The sequence below is a fragment of the Rana temporaria genome, chromosome 3 (assembly GCF_905171775.1).
Source record: "Rana temporaria chromosome 3, aRanTem1.1, whole genome shotgun sequence".
NCBI classification, from domain to species: Eukaryota; Metazoa; Chordata; class Amphibia; order Anura; family Ranidae; genus Rana; species Rana temporaria.
Window position 1 is genome coordinate 341,279,573 of NC_053491.1, and position 24,794 is coordinate 341,304,366.

Sequence of the window (24,794 nt, forward strand, 5' to 3'; positions counted from 1 at the left end):
AAAATGTGGGTTTACAACCACTTTAACCGATGAAGCTGACTGATGGTCCGTCGCGCCTACACACCATCAGTTAAAAAAACGATTGTGTCAGAACGCGGTGACGTAAAACACAACGACATGCTGAAAAAAATGAAGTTCAATGCTTCCAAGAATGCGTCGACTGGATTCTAAGCATGCGTGGATTTTTAACTGATGGTTGTGCCTACTAACGATCAGTTTGGACCTATTGGTTAGGAATCCATCGGTTAAAATTTAAAGCAAGTTGGCTTTTTTTTAACCGATGGTTAAATAACCTATGGGGCCCACACACGATCGGTTTTGACCGATCGTTGTCCTCTGGTTAACCGATCGTGTGTACGAAGCCTTAGGCCGGGTACTCACGACCAAACATGTATGGTGAAAGCGGTCCGTCGGACCGTTTTCACCATACATGTCTGCCAGAGGGCTTCTGTACGATGGTTGTACACACCATCGTACAGAAGTCCGCGCGTAAACAATACGCGGGGCGTGTCCGCGGTGTCGCCGCGTCGATGACGCGGTGTCGCCGCGACAATGACGCGGCGACGTGGGTGGCCCGCCTTTAAAATGCTTCCACGCATGCGTCGAAGTCATTCGACGCATGCGAGGGACGGCGGGCGCCTGGACATGTACGGTAGGTCTGTACTGACGACCGTACATGTCCGAGCGGGCAGAATTCCAGCGGACTGTTTTAAAACAAGTCCAGGAATATTTGTCTGCTGGGAAAAGGCCCGGCGGGCAAATGTTTGCTGGAATTCGGCCCGCTCGCGCCCACACACGACCAAACATGTCTGCTGAAACTGGCCTGCGGGCCAGTTTCAGCAGACATGTTTGCTCGTGAGTATGGGGCCTTACTGTATATTATAGAACAGAATATCAAAAGAAAATTTTTACTAATTTATTTGTACACCTTTATATCCCAGATCTCATATAAATCATCTATACCGTTTGATATATTAACTGTGTATATTTTTTTTGAGTTTGATAAAGATAAAAGTCATCTCTGTTATATTCTGTCTTCTATAACTATTTCAACTGTTTGGGATTGAAAAAGGATAAAAGTATTCCACTAACAAAATTTGGTCGTAGAAGTAAATAATTGGAGACACTTCTTTTCCCTTCATTTTTTGCTTGCCCAGCTCACAGATCTGTATTTCCTGACACCTCTGTAGTGGAGAATCAGGCTTCAAAGTCTCTGTTTACAAGTCATCTTTTGGCAGCTCTTCCCACATCAAATCGCTATCTCGGCCCGTTGACCTCATTATGGAATGATTAGTGGGTCTGGGACATTGTGAGACCTCGAGTAGCTCTGCTCTGTGAACAAAACTGTCTCCAAATTGGCTTATAGAGTGCTAATGAATGGTTCGATGTTACCAAAGCGCAACCTCTAGAGTTCTGCTATAGAAGTGTCTGCCCCGACAGCTCTTCCAACTTTATGACAGACAGCATACAGGCAGCATTAGTCTGCTCTGATTATGACCCCGATGCTTTATTGCATGCTGTTGGGATTGCTGAAAAAATAGAATCTGCATTTTGTAACAAGATAAAACATTATTAATAAATATAGTTTTATCAAACCTATAGCACCTTTCTTTGCTTTGAATGCATGGTGATCTCATATAGAGAGGCTTCCCTGGGTTGAATACCTGGCATATCTTTAAGGCTCGATTCACACCTATGCATTTTTAGTGCTTTTTGCATCTTGCAGATTTGCACTACAATCCATTTAACCACTTAAGGACCCCTTCACGCCGATATACGTCGGCGGAATGGCGCAGCTGGGCACATCCACGTACCTGTACGTTGCCCTTTAAGCCCAGCCGTGGGGTCGCGCCGGCGCGTGCACGCGACCTGGTCCGAAGCTCCGTGATCGCGGCCGCAGGACCCGCGGACCCGATCGCCTCCGGTGTCCCGCGATCGGTCCTCCGGAGCTGAAGAACGAGGAGAGCTGTGTGTAAACACAGCTTCCCCGTTCTTCACTGTGGCGCTGTCATTGATCGTGTGTTCCCTGTTATAGGATACCACAATCAATGACGTCACACGTCCAGCCCCACCCCCCTACAGTTAGAAACACATATGAGGTCACACTTAACCCCTTCAGCGCCCCCTAGTGGTTAACTCCCAAACTGCAATTGTCATTTTCACAGTAAACAATGCATTTTTATAGCATTTTTTGCTGTGAAAATGACAATGGTCCCAAAAATGTGTCAAAATTGTCCCATGTGTCCGCCATAATGTCGCGGTCACGACATTCGCCGCCATTCGCAGTAAAAAAAAAATATTAATAAAAATGCAATAAAACGATAAACGCTTATTGCGATTTTTTTTACCAAAAATAGGTAGAAGAATACGTATCGGCCTAAACTGAGAAAAATAATTTTTTTTATATATTTTTTGGGGATATTTATTATAGCAAAAAGTGGTTAACATGGTTTCCCTATGGAACACGTAGTACAAATCTGCAAAATGAAAAAAGCACAAAAAATGCATAGGTGTGAATCCGGCCTTAAACACCACCACTGACCCATTACTGTAATGGGCAACTCTGCTAGGAAACAATAGGGTTTAGGCAGGAGAAGACAGGGCCAGGTGCATTTGAATAAGGAAGTCACTATCTCTACATATCGGAGCAACCATGCATACCAGGCACTAGGCAGGGGTCTCAAAACTTTTCAAACAAAGGGCCACTTTATTGTTGTTCAGACTTTAGGAGGGCCGAATTGTGGCCAGCAGGGGCAGAAAATGTCACAGGCCCAGTATCAGTGAGAATAAATATGGCCTCAGGGTTGGTAATCAATTGGAGGAGAAGTATTCCCCCTATTAGTAGGCGGAATAGTATCCCATCATTGGTATCGGATATAGTGCCCCATTGTTGGTGTCAGTGGGAGAAATAGTGCCTTATATCAGTGGGAAGAATTGTGCCCCAAGGGCCGGATAAAAGCTAGCAAAGGGCCACATCTGGCCCTCGGGCCGCAGTTTGGAGACCCCTGCACTAGAGAGACAGTGGGAGTACTATACACAGCCAAAGAAACTTCAAGGAACACAGGAACTCGCTTCTTTTGTTTTTACATTTGATTCTTCTGCAGATCAAAGGGATAAGATTCAATAGATGATGTCATTTAAAGCAACCTAACAAGTAACAAAAAATGTTTTTTACCTTTTCCTAACATTGTCCCATTTGACCACTTAGTTTGCCCTAATCATACCTAATTAAGCTCTTATTCCCTTTCTTCCTTAAACTATTATTTTCCAGATTTTCTTTTATTTCTATTTTATTAACCATTAAACACTTAAGGCCTGGAAGATTTGTCCCCCTTCCTGACCAGAGCACTTTTTACAATTTTGCACTGTGTCGCTTTAACTGACAATTGCGTGGTCATGCAATGCTGTACCCAAACAAAATGTGCACCCTTTTCCCCACAAATAGAGCTTTCTTTTGGTTGGTATTTGATCACCTCTGCATTTTTTTTTTTGCGCTACAAACAAAAAAAGAGCATATAATATAATAAATATCCCCCAAATAAAAACAAAAAACAAAAACAAATTTCTTCATCAGTTATATCCAACTGCATAATTTACTGGGTCCGGTTTAGGGTGTGTACTGTAACAGCGCACTACCGCCCTGAAACTAGTTTGCCCAATGCCCTACAGGGCACTCTGGCAGGAGAGAGTGCGGAGATTTACTGAACTAGGTGACACCAAACCTATGGACGCCACTGGGCACCTATATGTTCTATTGTCAAACAGGGCCCACTTGTTTTACAGATTTATCTGTAGCCAAGAATCTAGTTCTGGGTTGCCTAAGCCTGAGCACTAACACTACAGCTATATCCTAAGTCCTACACAGTCCTTATACAATCTCCCCTTCTTAAACTTAAAGTGATAATAAAGTCTCGTTTGTTATACTTACCTGCTCTTTGCTGTTGTTTTGCACTGAGCACCCCGGATCCTCCAACGGCCCCCCTGGCTCCTCCCTCCTACCGAGAGCTCCCACAGCAAGGAGCTTGCTATGGGGGCACCCGAGCTGAGCCACTGTCCATTCAGACACAGAGCTGTGGCTCGCCCCCACCCCCTTTCTCTCCTTCTCCTCATTGGCTCACTGACTTTGACAGCAGCTGCTGTCTCAGCCAATGAGAAGGGAGAGTCTTGTACAGTTGAGACTCTCATGCAACATCACTGGATCCAGATGGGGCTCAGGTAAGTATGAGGTGGGCTGCTACACACAGAGCTTTATTTTATCTTAATGCATTAACCACTTGCCGCCCGCCATATAGCAAAATGATGGCGGCAAAGTGGTTTCAATATCCTGACTGGACGTCATATGACGTCTTCAACAGGGGTGCACATCGCGCCGATCGTTGTTGCAGGGTGTCAGTCTGACACCCTGCAACACCGATCTAGGTAAAGAGTCTCTGACGGAGACCAATCATGGCTGATCACGATGTAAACAGCCGGTGATCGGCTTTTCCTCACTCGCGTCTGTCAACCGCGAGTAGAGGAGAGCCGATCGGCTGCTCCTCTGACAGGGGGGGTTTGTGCTGATTGATTATCAGCGCAACCCCCCGAGGATGCCCACACTGGACCACCAGGGATGCCACCAAACCACCAGGGATTCCCACCACAGGTATGCCACCCTAGACCACCAGGGATGCCATTCAGAAATAAATAATGGATGCCAATCAGTGCCCACAATGGATGCCAATCAGTGCCCACAATGGGCATCACTGATTGGCAGGCATTATTGTTTGGCACTGATTGGCATCCATTGGTACAACACATTACAGTGCATCAGTGCCACCTATCAGTGCCCATCCATGCCACCTATTAGTGCCCATCCATGCCCATCCGTGTCACCTATCAGTGCCCATTCATGCCGCCTATCAGTGTCCATTCAATGCTGCCTATCAGTGCCTATCCGTGCCCATCCATGCCACCTATCCGTGCCGCCTATCGGTGTCCATCTGTGCTGCATATCAGTGCCCATCAGTGCCGCATATTAGTGCCCATCATCAGTGCCCATCAATGCCACCTCATCAGTGCCACCTCATCTGTGCCCATCAGTGCCGCCTTATCAGTGCCCGTCATTGCAGTACCATCAGTGCCCATCAGTGAAGGAGAAAACGTGCTTATTTATAATGTTTTGTAACTGAAACAAAAAAAAAATTTTTTTTTCTTCTAAATTTTTGGTCATTTTTTATTTTTTTTTAGCAAAAAATAAAAATCCCAGAGGTAATTAAATGCCACCAAAAGAAAGCTCTATTTCTGGGAACAAAATGATAAAAATTTAGTTTGGGTACAGTGCAGCATGACCGCGCAATTGTCATTCAAAGTGCAACAGCGCTGAAAGCTGAAATTTGGTCTGGGCAGGAAGGTGTATAAGTGCCCTGTATGGAAGTGGTTAAGGTAAAAAAAAAACTTCTGACTTTAGAACCACTTTAAAGTATTTAGTTCTGTTTATGGTTTAAATCAGGGTTTCTCAACCAGCATGTCATGGAACTGTAGGGCTCCTCCAGAGGTTACCAGGGGTTCCTTGATCCATGACACATTGCTGCCTGTCAGATAAGTTCCCATTGATCTTTTTAGCTATCTGTAAAGGGGGTAATTCTTCCCAGAGCCACACATGTAAGGAACATTCTTTCCACTGACAATGACACTAATGTATCATGAGTTGTAGATCTAGTGAATTTTCGCAGGGATTCTCAGAGACGAGAAAGTTATTTTAAGTGTTCCTCTGTGTTGAAAAGGTGGAGAAAGACTGGTCTGAATGAACTGTATTTCTCGTTTGGTCTTCTATGCAGGGTTTCTACAGAAAAGGAGTGGCTTTACTCAACATGGAAAAGAAAGAAGAGGCTCTCATTCATTTCCAGCACTGCATGAAACTGAGGCCGCAATTCCCTGAAGCCCGTCAGGAAATTGAACAGGTAACACAGATATGCTGCCTGGCAGGGTCGAGCCGTAAACTCTTGAACCTTTTCATAGGTAGAAGATGAAAGCGGTAAGACCTAAAAAAGATGGTTTTTACGTTGTCACATCAGCAGAGGGTTGAGGGCTTCAAACTGCCATGTCCTAGATTTCAGATGTTAGGAGACTTGCCACTTCTTAAAATATATACAAATTCAAAACGCTTTCTTTTAAATAGAGCCGAGCAGGTCAAAACCTTTCAGGGGAGAATTCCTTTCACGTCTTGTGATATAACCACAGTGGGAGGTTCAAGCAAATCTTTTTTAAGTGAGGGAAATCTCATAGACAGTTTCTACCGAAACAGATCTTCCCATTGGAAGATTCCTACTTTATTGCTTTTCTGGTGACAACTCAAAAGTATTGTACTTTACCTCCTTTCCTATCCCAGTGAAAGCGGTCACTGGGACAAATAGAGAGTGTAAATCTCCCTAATGGGGTCGTGGGCAGCAGTGTTGCCAACTGTCCGTATTTTTACGGACAGTTCGTAAAAACTGGCACTTTTTTCCCTTGTTCGTAAATGTCCGTGGTTGCGTAAATGTGCCATAAAAAATAGCCGAGATCAGTTCGGCTTGGAACTGCGCATGGAGATTGGACGCAGGGGGTGATGGTGGCTGCGGTGGCACCACAGAGGGGGATGGAGGCAGGGGGCAATGGAGGCAGGGGGAGATTGGAAGCAGGGGGTGTTAGTGGCAGGGGGTGATTGGAGGCAAGGGGTGATGGTGGCACCACAGAGGGGGATGGTGGCACTGCAAGAGGGTAGGGGATGGAGACAGGGGTTGTTGGTGGCACCGCAGAGAGGGATGGAGGCAAGGGACGATGGAGGCAGGGGGAGATTGGAGGCAGACGGAGATTGTGGCACCGCAGAGGGGGGTGAAGGCAGGGGGTGTTGGTGGCAGAGGGGGATGAAGGCAGGGGGTGATGTGACTAAATAATTTGCCCTTATTATATCGAAAATAACAAAAATATGTTTTTTTACCTTAATATCTACCTTAAATCACATTGCTATTTGCCTAGCGTACTTATTTGTAGCCTACATGCTGAAATTTTCACCTAAAAATGTAATTTAGTAACTTTTGTGAAATGCCAGTGAAAACGTGGCTGCGCCAGTAAATTTAGGGTGTCGTGCCAGTAAATTTCAATCTGGTAGGTTGGCAACACTGGTGGGCAGTAGGGGTGCAACGGATCGTCACCGATCCGTGATCCGAACGAGTCACCCCGTTCGGATCGGCACACCTCGCGATCCGCGGAGCGCTCCGGAGCCTCGGCCGTAGGAAAGTCTCCGGAGCAGCGGCCATCTTGCTCCACCCCAGTGGAGACCGTGTGCTTGCCAGTGCACAGCGTTACACTCCTCCTCACCTCAGCGCGCTGACTACAGACCTCGGACCACCGACTGCAGGCATGTGGAGACAATGTCTGTAAGATCTGCACCTGCTGGTAGGAGATAGACTGTCTGTCCTGGGGAGCATGGCTGTCTGTACTAAGCGGAGGAGGGGGGACACCTGGGACACCAGAGGAGGGGGGTCATCCGAGGAGGGGGGACACCTGTGTCCCCCGAGGAGGGGGGGATACCTGTGACACCCAAGGAGGGGGGACACCCGAGGAGGGGGGGACACCCGAGGAGGGGGACACTAGTGACACCAGAGGAGGGGGACACTAGTGACACCAGAGGAGGGGGACACCAGTGACACCAAAGGAGGGGGACACCAGTGACACCAGAGGAGGGGGACACCAGTGACACCAGAGGAGGGGGACACCAGAGGAGGGGGACACCAGTGACACCAGAGGAGGGGGGACACCAGAGGAGGGGGACACCTGTGACACCAGAGAAGGGGGACACCAGAGGAGGGGGGACACCAGTGACACCAGAGGAGGGGGGACACCAGTGACACCAGAGGAGGGGGGACACCAGAGTGGAGGACCCTGGTGACACCAGAGTGGAGTGGAGGACCCGGTGACACCAGAGTGGAGTGGAGGGGGGGACCCCAGTGACACCAGAGTGGAGGGGGGACCCCAGAGTGGAGGGGGGACCCCAGTGACACCAGAGTGGAGGAGACAGGAGGGGGGAAACCAGTGACACCAGAGGGGACAGGAGGGGGACACCGGTGATACTAGAGTAATGATGGTGATTAGGGGGCAAGCGGACATCTTGTTACACCCAACAGAGTTTTAGATTTCACAGTTATTTTCAACACAAAACGGAGCTTAAATACAGTATATGTAAATCTGACGGACTGTTTAAATGTTACATTTTAAAATCCGCAGCAAACCTTACATGCTTGCTAATGTGACAGAACATCTCTGATATTAATATTTAACTTAATGTGAAAATCAGAGATTTTCTGTCACATTAGCAAGCATGTAAGGTTTGCTGCGGATTTTAAAATGTAACATTTAAACAGTCCGTCAGATTTACATATACCGTATTTAAGCTCCGTTTTGTGTTGAAAATAACTGTGAAATCTAAAACTCTGTTGAGTGTAACAAGTTAAAAGTATTTTTTTCTTTTTTGCTGATCCGAAAAATGATCCGATCCGTGACTCCTGATCCGAGGATCGATCCGATCCGTGAGTTTTTTGATCCGTTGCACCCCTAGTGGGTAGCAATACAAAATCTGACAAAATGTTCAACCCGATTATTGTTAAGCCTGCCTTGCCTACACACGATCGTGAAAAAAAAAATGCAATGCGTACGACGGCACTATAAAGGGAAAGTTCCATTCGGATGGCACCACCCTTTGGGCTGCTTTTGTTGATTTTGTGTTAGTAAAAGTTTGAGAGACGATTCGCGCTTTTCAGTCTTCGTGCTTTTCAGTCTGTTACAGTGTGACGAATGTGCTATCTCCATTACGAACGCTAGTTTTACCAGAACGAGCGCTCCCATCTCATAACTTGCTTCTGAGCATGCACGTTTTTTTCACATCGCTAAAGCCTACACACGACCATTTTTTATGACGTGAAAAACGACAATGTAAAAAATAGAGCATGTTCTAAATTTTTAATGCCCATTTTTCACGTCATGAAAAATGCTCTGGAGCCTACACACGATCGTTTTTAATGACATTATAAAAAATGTAATTTTTCACATCATGAAAAACGGTCGTGTGTACGCGGCATTAGATACAGTTTAACATGGACTGTTCTATAGAAATAGAGACAGACTACTTTCGTCCTGCAGAGTAATGACTGCAAATGAGTCTGTTGTGACTTGAGGACATCTCATGCTGCCAGCTGGAGAACTTGATTTGAATGGTGAAAAGGTTACAAGGCTGCGCTATAAACAAAAAAAGACTGACAATTTTGAAAAAATAAATAAAAATATTTTAACTTTTTGCTGTAATAAATATCCCAATTAAAAAAAAAATATATATTTACCGTATTTATTGGGGTATAGCGCGCTCCCGCGTATAGCGTGCAACCCCTAAAGTTGGCCAAAATTCTTGTGGAAAAAAGATTTTTTGTACTTACAGTTTTGGTGTCTTGCGCGGCGTCCATCGGCGGCCTCGTCGGGTCCGGCCTCCGTCTGCGGCTTCGGGTGTCCTCTTCGTCGGGTCCGGCATCCTTCTGCGGCGTCCTCGCGTCCTCCCCGCTCGTTTCCCGCGCCGAGTTTGAATACTGCGCCGACATATACAGAGCGCAGTACACACGTGTATTGTCGGGCAGGCTCGGCTACTCTCGCGCTGATGTCCTGTACGTCCAGGACGTCAGCGCGAGAGGAGCCGAGACTGGCCGACTATACACGAGTGTACTACGCTCGGTATATGTCGGCGCAGTATTCAAACTCGGCGCAGGAAAGCGGGTATCGGCGTATATCGCGCACCCACGATTTTGCCCTGATTTTCAGGGCAAAAAAGTTTGCGGTATACGCCGATAAATACGGTAGTTTAGGCCGATACGTATTCTTCTACATATTTTTGGTAAAAAAATTGCAATAAGTGTTTATTGATTGGTTTGCGCAAAAGTTATAGCGCCTACAAAATAGGGAATATATTTATGAGTTGTCCAGCCGCCATGGGAGAGACCTGTCAAAGTGGGCCAGTCTGGATGAAGTCCAGGGCCAAATTGTTGTCCCAGTCCAGCTCTGGGCAGGGATGATCTCTTAGATCAGTAATTGCATCATATCTTCTTCTCTCTCTAACTGTAATCAGACTACATTTCCCATGAATCCTTGGGATGGGAGTGAATGTGGGATGTACAACTAGGCTTGTTCATGTAATGTGAACTCACCCACTTCAACGTAAATTACACCCCTCATTCTGCAGCCAGCAAGCCATACATAACACACGGTATGATAGGTTACAGCCTTATAAACACAAACCAGTCAGTGTCAGTGTCCACCATTGCCGAATGTCGGGGACCACCAGTGCCGCATGCCAGGGACCACCACCAGTGCCGAATGTCAGGGACCACCACCAGTGCCGTATGTCAGGGATCACCACCAGTGCCGCATGTCAGGGATCACCACCAGTGCCGCATGTCAGGGATCACCACCAGTGCCAAATGTCAGGGATCACCACCAGTGCCAAATGTCAGGGACCACCACCAGTGCCGAATGTCGGGGACCACCAGTGCCGCATGTCAGGGACCACCAGTGCCGCATGTCAGGGACCACCACCAGTGCCGAATGTCAGTGACCACCAGTGCCGAATGTCAGGGACCACCAGTGCCGAATGTCGGGGACCACCACCAGTGCCGCATGTCAGGGACCACCAGTGCCGCATGTCAGGGACCACCAGTGTCGCATGTCAGGGACCATCAGTGCTGTATGTCAGGGACCATCACCAGTGCCGAATGTCAGGGACCATCAGTGCCGTATGTCAGGGACCACCACCAATGCCTTTTTTAGGGACCACCAGTGCCACATGTCAGGGACCACCAGTACGGATTATCAGTGCCGATCAGTGTGGTGTCACCAGTGCAGATTATCAGTGCCCATCATTGCAGACAGGGGAGAGTTAGGCCATGTACACACGATCAGTCCATCCGATGAGAACGGTCCGTACACACCATCAGTTAAAAAACCGATCTTATCAGAACGCGGTGACGTAAAATACAAGATGTGCAGAAAAAAACGAAGTTCAATGCTTCCAAGCATGCGTCGACTTGATTCTGAGTTTTTAACCGATGCTTTTGCATACTAACCATCGGTTTTGACCTATCGGTTATCAGTCCATCGGTTAAATTTTAAAGCAAGTTCTAAATTTTTAGACCGAAGGATAACTGACCGATGGGCCCCACACACGATCGGTTTGGGCCGATGAAAAGGTCCTTCAGTCCATTTTCGTTGGTTTTGACTGATCGTGTGTACGCGGCCTTACAGATCATCGGGATGACAGAGCGCATCTCGTGCTGACAGGTCTGTATGTGAGAACACCGCTCATGGTACAGCCCTGCCTCCCTGCACCGGAATTGTGATAGACAGTGCAGTGCGCACTGTTCCAATGTACAGGGAGGTGGGGCTGTACCACAAGCGGTGTTCTCACATACGGACCTGTCAGCCCGAGATGCGCTCTGTCACCCCGTTGATCACTAACTATATCCGCACTGGAGACAGGTGGTGGTGGGGAGGACGGGGGCGCTGCTGGCAGGGAGGAGGAGGGAGCAGAGGAGGAGGATGCCACCTCTATGGGCAGCACAGACCGGGGGCTGTAAGACCCCCCTCCGCCCACTACAGCGAGCCAGGCGGAAGTACAGCTCTCTGCTCGCTTTCAGAGGACTACAAGGAGGTGTGTCAGACCGCTGGCTGAGGTTACTGGAGAGATAGCAGCCAGCGGTCTTACAAACAGGAAATCACCAGGCAATAACGTTTTTTCAACAAGTTCAGCAGGCTATTGCAGAGGAACTACAGAGCTCAGAAGAACATGGGTGACTTAGTTGGTGAAGGTAGGAGATCAGCAATTAGAACATGGAAAAAAGTTTTTGCCCGGAGTTCTGCTTTAAAAAGAATTGTGATTTAAAAAAAAAAAAAACATATTCTAATTGCAAATTCTATTTTCTGTTCTTAGATGCTGAAAGATTTTGGTTGCCCTGTGCCTTCTTCTCTGGCTGATCTACTGCATGAGGTGTCTCAATACTTGAAGTTGTCCTCTGTGGACATTACTGCTAATGTGATCCCCGTCCACACCAGCAGTATAGATGTAAAGGTAAAACTTTGGATAATTGCAGTTACTGTCAGCAGTGTAAGATAAAGCGCAACTTTGCACGGTAGCCAATCAGCTTCTAACTTCAGCTTGTTCAGTTAAGCTTTGACTATAAAACCTTGAAGCTGATTGGTTTTAATACAGAGCTGCACCAGATTTTGCACTCTTCAGTCTTGGTAAATAAAACCCTTATTTTGTATTAAATGGCCCTATGCACACATGCAGTGAGGGGCTGAAAATATGCCTAGTGTAAAATTCCCTGCATTTTCCTGAGCCTCGGGAGCTGCAGGCACTGTAAACAGCGGGCAATACACATGTCAGTGTTGATGCCTGTGTGAAACAGCATTTCGCCCTTAATGCACATATGTCAGAGATACACCATGCACATGGGTAAATGTTGATGCACAGAAGTATGGCTTACCAAATACTTCCTGTGAAATGTCCTCTCTCTGCTTCCCGCATCACCAGTAACCTTTAAAAACCCAGGGCAGGTTTGAATCTGATTGGCAGCTGTGAGAAACCTCCCAATAGTGACATTTCCTTACATGCGAGAGACAGCAATGTGCTAGGAAGGGGGTGTTTGGGAATGGCTCTTTTGCGTCGCTTCTTATGCCGCGTACACACCATCACTTTATGTGATGAAAAAAAACAACGTTTTTAAAAACGTCAATTTAAATGACCGTGTGTGGGGGAAAACGTTGGTTTATGTCTTGTGAAAAACGACAAAAAAAAATTGAAGCATGCTTCAATTTTTTGTTTCGTTTTTCAAAACGTCGGGTCAGATTCACAAAAGAGATACGACGGCGTATCTCCTGATACGCCGTCGTATCTGTGAGATACGATTGTCGTATCTATGCGCCTGATTCATAGAATCAGGTTACGCAAAGATATCCCTAAGATCCGACATGTGTAAGTGACTTACACCGTCGGATCTTATGCCGCGTACACACCATCACTTTATGTGATGAAAAAAAATGACGTTTTTAAAAACGTCACTTTAATTGACTGTGTGTGGGGGAAAACGTCGTTTTATGTCTTGTAAAAAACGACCAAAAAAAATTGAAGCATGCTTCAATTTTATGTGTCGTTTTTCAAAAGTGCACTTTTTACTTCACAGAAATTGACCGTGTGTAGCAAAAAACGTCGTTTTCTAAGACGTTTTTTCATCCACGCATGCCCAGAAGCTACTTATGAAGCAAGCTTCAATGGTAAAACGTGGTGGAACGTAACCTCGCTTTGCTAGAACATTGTGAGAAAACGATGGTGTGTATGCAACTTCGTCTTTGAAAATTGAAGTTTCAAAAACGTCATTTTTTACTTCACAGAAAGTGTCGTTTTTTTTCATCACATAAAGTGATGGTGTGTACGCGGCATTAGGCTGCAATTCTAGGCCGGCCGCTAGGTGGCGATTCCATTGCGGTCGGCGTAGAATATGCAAATGACTAGTTACGCCGATTCATGAACGTCCGCTTTGCCCGTCGCTGTAAATTTACGTCGTTTCCGTAGAGATACGCCGCGTAAAACTAAAGCTGCCCTCTAGGTGGTCTAGCCAATGTTAAGTATGGCCGCCGTTCCCGCGTCGAAATTTGAAATTTCACGTTGTTTGCGTAAGTCGTCCGTGAATGGCGCTTGACGCCATTTACGTTAAAGTCGAAACCAGTGACGCATGCGCAGTACGTTCGGCGCGTGAACGCGCCTAATTTAAATGGTCCACGCCCCATTTGAATTAGGCGGGCTTGCGCCGGTCGGATTTACGCTACGCCGCCGGAAGTTTACAGGCAAGTGCGTTGTGAATCAAGCACTTACGCTGAAAACTTGCGGCGGTGTAACGTAAATGTAATACGTTACGCTGCCGCAGCGTAGGGCGATTCTACGTGAATCTGGCCCGTCGTTTTTTGTTTCACAAAAAATCACGTGTGTAGCAAAAACGACGTTTAAAACGACGTTTTTAAACCCACGCATGCTCAGAAGCTAGTTATGAAGCGAGCTTCAATGGAAAAAAGTGGTGAACGTAACCTCGCTTTGCTAGAGTATTGTGAAAAAACGATGGTGTGTAGGCAACTTTGTTTTTGAAAATTGAAGTTTCAAAAACGTCGTTTTTGAAAATTGAAGTTTCAAAAACTTCGTTTTTGAAAATTGAAGTTTCAAAAACTTCGTTTTTGAAAATTGAAGTTTCAAAAACGTCGTTTTTTACTTCACAAAAAAATTCGTTTTTTTTTCATCACATAAAGTGATGGTGTGTACGCGGCATTAGATTCCCAGATTACTGCTAAATGGGACTGTGCTGGCCTGATGCATTGGACGGAAGCTTAAAGTGGTTGTAAAGCTTCGTGTTTTTTTTAGTTTTTTTAATAACAAACATGTCATACTTACCTCCACTGTGCACAGTTTTGCAGTGTGGCCCCGATCCGCGATTTCTGGGGTCCCTCTGCAGCTCTCGTGGCTCCTCCTCACATCAGGTAACCCCCTGGGAGAAGCGCCCTCCCGGGGGGTTACCTTGCGTGCGCGCTCCCGAATCATTCATTTGGCAGCGTGGCTTCGATTGACATCAGCCGGAGGCAATGGCTGCACTGCTATCAATCTATCCAATCAAGTGCCGAGAACCCCGGGAAGAGGAAGAGCACGTGTCCGCCGGGTCAAGTTCGAGGGCTCAGGTAAGTAAACTGGTGGGCTGGTGACAAACAGAAGTTTTTCATCTTAATGCATAAGATGCATTAAAGTGAAAAAACATGAGGGTTTACAACCCCTTAAAAATGTATCTGTGTTTACACAGGCAGCACTCGCTACTGCTCCTCTGAAAAGTAATCTGCATGGATCACTTTTTAGAGGGTGGTAGTGCAGCAGCTGCCAGGCATTCATGGGGCGATATTACTGCTTCCTAAATACTTTTTTTTCTCTTCTTCAGTCGAATGGGGATTTCCTATAGAAATATAGCACTGCATCTGTAGGCTAAGCATTTGCATTGACTTGCATAGGTTGCATTTGGTGGCCACTGCAGCATTACGTATTGTGCTGTACAGACCGCTGCACTGGCATCGAAATCCAGAGGGGTGCTTGGTATTTTTGGAACTAGTTCACCCTTTGATTTTTCTTGAAAAGGTAAACTTATTCTTTAACTCTTGCCATTTAACCAAGGGTCCCCCATATAAGGGTATTCTTTTTTTATTTTTTTTATTCTTGTTTGGCGTTAAATACAGTGGGCTGGATTCAAGAAGCAATTGCGCCTGTGTAACCATAGTTACACAGCGCAATTGCTTACTTGCCCCGGCGTAACGAATGCTCCTGATTCAGGAACCTCGTTACGCCGACTGCAGCCTAAGATATGCGCGGCATAAGGCTCTTATGCCCGCATATCTTAGGCTGCATTCTTGCGATGGCCGCTAGGTGGCGCTCCCATTGTGCTCAGCGTATAGTATGCAAATTGCATACTAACGCCGATTCACAACGTTACGCGAGCCCTGCGTACGCAGTTTACGTCGTTTCCGGTTTTCGCGTAAGGCTGCCCCTGCTATTAGCAGGGGCAGCCAATGTTACGTATACCCGTCGTTCCCGCGTCGCGAAATTTCAAATTTACGTAGTTTGCGTAAGTGATTCGTGAATGGCGCTGGACGCCATTCACGTTCACTTTGAAGCAAATGACGTCCTTGCGACGTCATTTGCCGCAATGCACGTCGGGAAAGTTTCCCGACGGAGCATGCGCTCTACGATCGGCGCGGGAACGCGCCTAATTTAAATGATTCCCGCCCCCTACGGGATCATTTAAATTTAGTGCGCTTACGCCGGGCATTTTGCCGGCGCGCCCACGCAATTTACGGAGCTACTGCTCCGTGAATCAAGGGCAGCGCAGTAAATTTGCAGGGGCGCAGGGCAAAAACGTTGCCCTGCGCCTCCGTAAAAAAAGCGCAAATCTACCTGAATCCGGGCCAGTGTATATTGCAGGGGGGTCTAGGGCGCTGATTAGTTATATTGGAGGAATTCCTGAATGAAAAAACTTGCAAAGAGGAATTGTAGATTCTTAACACAGCGCTACATCTCACATACATATATATTGTGTATTCTAATTTAAACTATGAACTTGCTTTTCCTGCCATTTATATGACATGAAAAATGAAACTCAGCTGCATAGCCATCTTTTCTCTGTAACAGATATGACTAGATTGCACCTGAACGGTATAAGGTATATGTTTCAAATATGTGTTTAGCTGACCAGAGGCTTCAGAGCAGATTTCAAACCTCAATACAATATGTTTTGCAATTTCAATAAATAATTTGTTTTATTAGCCAATCTTGTGGAGCCCTCTAGTGTACACTTTATATAATTTATTTATGCAGCTCGAATGCTTTTATCCTGTCATTCTGTGGGCTGTTTAGGAATTAAAATATTGCTTTTATATTATGTTGCAGCCTATTAAACCAAGAATGTTCTGCTTTTTTTTTACTGTTATATTATCAATGTAAAATCAATTTTCTTAGACAGAAGCAGGAAGGAGAGAGAGTGTGAGCCAATAGGAGCAGGAAGGTGCATGTAGGTTTCCTAAGAGGTGAGAGGTATGTGGGCCAGTAGGAGTAATGTGGTGCAGGAGGCGGTGGGTCAGAGTAGGCAACAATAGAAACCATTTGTTTACATAGCAGGCTACAGGGTTTGTTGGGTACTGCATACTTTCTAGGTACTGAGAGCGGCTATTCAAAATCGGTGGTGATTCAACTTTTTTCTAATTTTGGTAAACTTTTAACCTTAAAGTGATTCTAAAGTCTCAGGTATTTTTGGTTAAAAATATCAAACATGTCATACTTGCCAGATCTACTATGTAGTAGTTTTGCACAGAGCAGCCCAGATCCTCCTCTTCTCAGGTCCTCGCCAGCGCTCCTGGCTCCTCCCTCCTGTCAAGTGCCCCCACAGCAAGCAGCTTGCTATGGGGGCACCCGAGCTGAGCCACTGCTCTGTGTGTCTATTCACGTTTTTTTTTTTTTTATCTTAATGCATGGAATGCATTAAGGTAAAAAGACTTTCTGCCTTTAGAACAGTGGTTCTCAACCTGGGGGTCGGGACCCCCTTGGGGGTCGAATTGCAATTTGCCAGGGGTCACAGAATCCTGGGCTGTTCCTGAAGCCTGCACCACTCTCCTAGCCTTTTTGCGACTGAGCCAGAAACACAGTGAGTAACACTACCTCTGATTATAGTTGCCATTAAAAGTCCCCACTACAGTTCTCAGATCAGCAGATGACCTTGATCAAGAGCACCTAAGTTGGCTGATCAGAACTCCCCCCAGCATTGCCACTGATCCCAACTCACCACCAGCACTGCTACTGATCCCAACTCCCTGCCAGCACTGCCACTGATCCCAACTCCCTGCCAGCACTGCCACTGATCCCAACTCCCCGCCAGCACTGCCACTGATCCCACCCCTCACCAGCACTGCCACTGATCCCACCAGCACTGCCACTGATCCCACCCCTCACCAGCACTGCCACTGATCCCACCCCTCACCAGCACTGCCACTGATCCCACCCCCCCACCAGCACTGCCGCTCATCTCCTTCCCTCCACCAAGGAGTAAAGAGAAGGAATACAAATAGAGAATACATGGAAAGGAGAGAAAAAGAGGGGGAGGAACAAAGAAAACAGGGAGAGAAAGAATAGGATGGGGAGAAAAAAAACAAGAAATTAGGATAGAGGGATAGAAAGGGAAAGAAAGGAGAACAAATAGAAAGAGTGGTACAGCCTAAAATGTATCATAAGGGGTTTTAATACTGTACGAGTGGAAGGGACCCAGGGAGCGCTAAATGTCCGTGGGTTAGGGGCGCAAATTACTTGACCTGCCTTGGGTGCTGACAACCCATGATACGAAAATAATTTTGCTGTTAGGGGTCCCCACAACTTTGGAAAATGTATCAAGGGGTCACGGCACTAGCACGGTTGAGAACCACTGCTTTAGAACCACTTTAAGCTGCATAGGGTTTTTTTTTCACTGGCAGGGCGATAGGGATGTTGAACACTCTTCCACAATTGGTGAAGTCAGCAGGGAGTATTGATATTTTTTAAAGACTCTTGGATGTGCATCTTAGTAAACACAACATACAGGGCTATGGGAAATGATTATCGACATTGACACACATACACCTACACCGGTTGAACTGGATGGACTATTGTCTTTATTTAGCGTTACCTACTATAAAACTAAGTTTCATATAGATTTAGAGTACTTGAAAAGAGTGTTAAGACAGGATTCTAACTTTGCTTGGTCAACTGTCTGCTTTTGACTCTGCAAAATCTGGTGCAGCTGCGCATGGTAGCCAATCGGCTTCTAACTTCAGCTTGTTTAATTAATTCATTTGACGATAAAACTTGAAAGCTGATTGGATTATATGCAGAGCTGCAGGAGATTTTGCACTTTCCAGTTTTAGTAAATCAACCCCTTTTTGTCAGTTTAAGCAGTTCTTACTGCTGCATCACATTGACCACCCCTGTGCTTCAGTTTCACCCCACTGTCTACTCAATACTAGTCTAATTTTTATCTGTCTGCTTTTACCCCACAATGTCCACCTTCTGTGCCACTCTTCTTAGCCTGCCACCTTTTTTCTTTGTCCACCTTCTGTCCCAATCTGTTCACATTTTTGTCCCACGCTCCACTTTCTGTCCCACTCTGCCCACCTTCTGCTCCACTATTTCCACATTCTATTCTACTATGCTCACCTTCAGTTCCACTATATCCACCTTCTGTCCTACTCTGCCCACCTTCTGGTCCACTATTTCCACACTCTGTTCTACTATGCTCACCTTCAGTTCCACTATTTCCACCTTCTGTCCTACTCTGCCCACCATCAGTTCCACTAGTTCCACCTTCTGTCCTACTCTGCCCACCTTCTGCTCCACTATTTCCACATTCTGTCCTACTCTGCCCACCTTCAGTTCCACTATTTCCACCTTCTGTTCTACTCTGCCCACCTTCTGGTCCACTATTTACACACTCTGTTCTACTATGCGCACCTTCAGTTCCACTATTTCCACCTTCTGTTCTACTCTGCCCACCTTCTGTCCCACTCTTCTCACCCTGCCACCTTTTTTCTTTATCCACCTTCTGTCCCAATCCATTCACATTTTTGTCCCACACTCCACTTTCTGTCCCACTCTGCCCACCTTCTGCTTCACTATTTCCACATTCTATTCTACTATGCTCACCTTCAGTTCCACTATATCCACCTTCTGTCCTACTCTGCCCACCTTCAGTTCCACTATTTCCACCTTCTGTTTTACTCTGCCCACCTTCTAGTCCACTATTTCCACACTCTGTTCTACTATGCTCACTTTCAGTTCCACTATTTCCACCTTCTGTCCTACTCTGCCCACCTTCAGTTCCACTATTTCCACATTCTGTTCTACTATGCTCACCTTCATTTGCACCTTCTTTCCTACTCTGCCCATCTTCAGTTCCACTATTTCCACATTCTGTTCTACTATGCTCACCTTCAGTTCCACTATTTCCACATTCTGTTCTACTATGCTCACCTTCAGTTCCAATATTTCCACCTTCTGTCCTACTCTGCCCACCTTTTTTTCACTGTTCCCACCTTCTGGCCTACTCTGCCTACTTTTTATTCTACTATGTCTGTCCATTACACCTTCTACTAACATTCTTAACTTTATCCCGCTTCTCTACATTACTTTTCGCTGACTTTGCCCACATTTACCTCCATTTCATCCGCAACATTTCCCCTACTATATTCCCACTTTGTGCACCAGCTACCTCCCGTGTTTCTGTAGACTTTATGTCAGTGGTAACAAATTGCCTTGCAGTGCACCAAATCATACACAGAGTGGTCTGTGTGGTCACAAGTGTTCAGCTGACAGATCACTTAACCTAATTTACAAAAATCTTGTCTAGGTAACTAGGTACAAAACGGCAAAAAGTTAGGGAAATGATTTGATTTGACAGGTGTCTAGAATCTAAAAGAAACTGGTATAAAGCCTGTGTGACATGGGCCTAGCTGTGATCTCTGGTGGATCACTTTGTCAGCAGCATCTGGCCCATGATTAGCAGCAGTGGTGGCCCGTGCTCTAGGGCAGGGGTCACCAAACTGCGGCCCGAGGGCCAGATGTGGCCCTTTGCTAGCCTTTATCCGGCCCTCAATGCTTTATTCCTCCCACTGATATGAGGCACTATTCTTCCCTCTGACTCCAACAAGGGGGCACTACCAATGATGAGATACAATTACTCCTACTAATAGGGGCACTACTCTTTATCCTACTGATCGCAAACTATATATTTATTCTCACCAATGCTGGGCCTGGGGCCCAGGGCATTTTGTACCCCTGCTGACAACAATCCGGCCCTTCTAAAGGCTCAAGAACAATAAACTGCCCCCTTGTTTGACAAGTTTGGAGACCCCTTCTCTAGGGGCATACGAGTGTCACCCCCCCCCCCATGCATATATCCAGCATCCTAATCTACAAGCAGGGGAGCAGGATGCATGGATTCCAATAGGGGAGGGTTTAAGCACATGATTAGAGCCAGAGGCAAAAAGGGTGGTCTCAGGATGCAGACCACTGTGCTCCGAGCCCATCCAGTTGTGTTACAATAGAGAATGAATATTTGCTATTGTAACAGTGAATCTCCTAACAGCCAATCAGAAAGTGGGTCATGGGACCCGTCACCCGATTGGCCCACAGGAGATGCACAGAGGAGAGGAGGGAAAAGATGCACGCAGAGGAATTGAGCAGCAAACAAGCAACCGCAGCCCGCTGGGGTAAATGTGGGGCCCCAACTCATTCACTGACCGGGGGGCTGCTGTCTGTGACAGGAGTGGGTGATGCCGGGTGGATTTTTTGCTGCCCCCTCCAAAAAAAAAAAAACAGCCGTCACTGGTTAGCAAGCTGTCTGTTGCATCATACATGCCTGTTTGAAGAGGGATTGGATATTGTTGCACTGTGGTCCAATTTACCCCTATTAGGGGGTGGCAGTGACAGTCAGACCATGACATGACCCATTCTTTTATAGATACATAATTTATTTATATATGTATAGATCTTTTTGAAGTATCCATCCTTGCCCGTCGCCATGATAGTCTTTAAAGCCTACCACTTGATTGGCGCAACAGTCTATTGTGGGTTTCTTTACCTAAGGAGGTGAGAAGCAAAATACTGGGTTTCAAGTACGGTAACCTTTAGTATTTAATTTTAACGAAAAAAAAATAGTAATTCTTCTTTGATTTCTCTAGGTTCTGAACTTAGTCAGACTTTCCACTGAGTTTAACAAAAGTGTATAGAAGCAGAATAAGGAGATTGTGGAGAAAGTGGTGTTACAGTGGTGGAGATGGGAAGATGGTGAAGTGGATGAAATTAGGCAAAAGGTAGACATTGTGAAACAGAAAGTGGTGTGGAAGAGTGGAAAGAGATAGGTTAGCAGGGTGAGGAAGAATGAGTCAGGTTAGCAGAAAGGGGTGTGGGGAAAGTGGAAGAATGTGGACAGATGAACTCCAAATTAGTATGGAGGCTGCATAGACATTGATGTGAAGGTTGTGTAGAAAGTGGCATGAAACACGCAAAAAGTTACATGGCAGAGAGTGGGGTAAGTGTGGTGCACTCTGAAAGTTAGTGTGCCAAAGCAGAACTGCTGAGGCTGGTTTTGCTTGACCAAGCAAAATGAGTATTCGTCAAGCCTTTTGAGCATTGCTCATTGACATGATACTCTACAAAGCCTACTTTTATCAACAGAATTTTTTACTTATGCAATATTCCATTGTCGGCTATTTCAGCTAAGAATGTGAGAAGCAATACACTAAAGCCCTGTACACACGACCGGGAATCCCGTCGGGAAAAAAAAACGTCTGTTTTCCTGACGGGATTCCTGGCAGGGCTGCCCTGAAAAGCCGTGTATACACACGACCACACAAACAAATGCCGTTCTTTTGAATGGCAAGAACACGGTGACGTCATCGACTACGATGAGCCGGTGTCTCGTCACATTCGATGCCGTCGCCACCATCTTGCTACACCCCACACTAGCCTTGTATGCTACCACGCATGCGTCGAAGTGTTATCGAGCATGCTTGGTTTTTCACCCATACAGACGACCGGTTTTCTCGGCAGGAAACACTCTGCCGCGAAACACGACGAGAAAATAGAGAGCAGGGTTCTCTATTTTTCCGTCAGGATTCCGGTCTGTTTTGCTGACGGGAAAACTGCTAGGGAGCATACACACGGCCGGGATTCCCGGCCAAAAGCTCTCCTGGCAGTTTTCCTGCCGGGAAAAACAGTCGTGTGTACGAGGCTGAAGGGTGAAGTGCAATAAACCATAGTAATAAACTTTACTGAACTCCAACCAGTAAAAGAGGAAGCCTAACTCGTTTCTTCAGGCTGTGCACTTTCCTCCTATCTGTTTGGTCGCTGCACCATTTAAGCTCATGTTTTTAGGTCTCCTATAAACAACTAATATACCTTTTGCAAAGAAACTCAAGGGGCATATTGATGAGTAATGCGAAAATTCTGACAAGAAAAGTCCGATGTGAGCTTTTGGTCAGAAATTTCGACTGTGTGTATGCTCCATCAAACTTTTGCTGTCGAAATTTCCGCCAACAAAAGATTGAGAGCAAGTTTTCTGTTTTTCAGACAGAAAAAGTTCCTATCGGAAAATCCGCTCGTCTGTATGCAATTCCGATGCGCAAAAAAAAAAACCTGCATGCTCAGAATCAAGCATGAGAGCCAAACTGCCTTCTGAACTTCATTGATCCCGGCTCGTCGTATGTCTTGTACGTCACCGTGTTCTTGACGGTCGGAATTTCCGCCAAGATTTGTGTGACCGTGTGTATGCAACACAAGTTTGAGCCAACATTCCAGAATTTCCGATCGTGTATACGCGGCATAAGTGAAGAAGACAGATAAATTAGGTTTATCTATAGTTACATAGTTTAGTCAGGTAAAAAAAAAAAAAAAAACAACACATGTCCATCTAGTTCAACCAATAAAAAATAAAAATCATATAATCCCAGAAACGAAATCCTATACCCACAGTTAGCATGATCCAATTTGCTACATCAGGGGAAAAAAATTCCTTCCTTATCCCCTAATTACCTAGATACGCCGATTCACAAACGTACGTACGCCCGTCGCAATGTGTTTACGTTAGACTTTTTCGGCGTAAGGTTGTTCATGCTATTAGGAGGCGCAGCCAATGTTAAGTATGGACGTCGTTCCCACTTTGAATTTTTTACGTCGTTTGCGTAAGTCGTTCGCGAATAGGGCTGGACGTAATTTACGTTCACGCCGAAACCAATACGTTGTTGCGCCGTACTTGGAAGCAATGCACTCTGGGATATGCTCCGTCCGTAAAAAACGTCAATCACGTCAGGTCATCATACATTTACATAAAACACGCCCCCCTTCCACATTTGAATTACGCGGGCTTACGCAGGCCCCATTTACGCTACGCCGCCGCAACTTACGGAGCAAGTGCTTTGTGAATACTGCACTTGCTCATGTAAGTTACGGCGGCGTAGCGTAAATACGATACGCTGCGCCGCCGTATCATTGCGCACCCATACGTGAATCTACCCCACTGATCTTATCTCCTTCAAATCATTTCATCTTTTAATATTTCTTCTATAAGATGTACTAAAATTCAGTGTTTTTATATACATAATTTATGAGCTAAATAAGCGCATAAGAAATATACCTATTCTTTATGTTCACGATAGTCCAGGTGCATAATTTGACATGGATGATTGATATTTAAACATAACAAAAAAAGTATTGCGAGAATGCAAATTTCTCTAGAACGAAAAAAAAAAGATAGATGCTACATGTGTTTTTGCTATGGCAACTATCCACAGGCCTGTGTAAAATTGGATGTGACAGGTAGGCATTGAGACGTGAAGCGCAGTTACAGGCTACGTGTCAGAGAAGTGACACGCGTTTTATATATCTATTGTTTATTCCGGACAGATAGTTTTGTGTTTCACCTTGCCTTTTTGCTGTTTGACCTTGTGATGAAAATTCAATTTAATGCTGTTGTTTGGAAATCTGTAAATGAAAACAATATGTTTTAAACATAAAAGTATATCTAAACCCCAAACCAAAAATTTAATATTTTTCAGTTCACCGGTTTTTAGATGTGATGGCTGCATTCGTTTTATTTTTTCAGGCTTTTAAAAAAAAAAAATCACCTGGTGATTCAGCCACTAACACACCTCCTGTCCCTTCCTTTCTATGTTTCTTTTTAACCTTTTGTGGGGAGGGGGGCAGCCAAAGGTGGCTGGACTTTAAGCATGTCTGCCTTTGCTCATCTCCATTACATGTTGGACTGATGGGACTAAAACTTTACTCAATGAAAATAACAAAGGGGCATAACCCCAAAGGGGTATGACAAAATAAATGGACTATCTCGGTACTCAAGAACAACACATTTAGACTGACATAAAAATGATATATGTTTATTTAATGCAAAAACTGAAAAAACTTTTGTTCATGTACACAAACACATAAATAAAATCACGTCTATCACATAATGACAGAGGGTATTCTGTTAGGATACAAAGATCACAGATAGTAAAGCATCCCTTGAAGTAATGGAGAACATAGGGGTGATGGTTGCTCCCCTACGTGTTTCGAACTTCTTCAGGAGGAAAGAGCAAAACATTATCTGTAACAAAACACCATAGCAATATAATACAGAAGAATAATGAAA

General features: G+C 45.5%; 1 protein-coding gene across 4 annotated transcripts in view; it reads left to right on the plus strand.

Annotated features, from left to right (window-relative positions):
- The window catches only part of LOC120932605 (LON peptidase N-terminal domain and RING finger protein 1-like), a 107,145-nt gene that overhangs the window by 21,587 nt on the left and 60,764 nt on the right, over nt 1–24,794 (plus strand). For 3 of the 4 annotated variants that reach the window (XM_040345107.1, XM_040345108.1, XM_040345111.1), the window contains exons 3-4: nt 5,817–5,939; nt 11,981–12,118. In XM_040345107.1, the coding sequence (XP_040201041.1) occupies nt 5,817–5,939; nt 11,981–12,118 (261 nt within the window). The remainder of the gene's footprint in view (nt 1–5,816; nt 5,940–11,980; nt 12,119–24,794) is intronic. The other variant, XM_040345109.1, reaches the window with a different exon arrangement.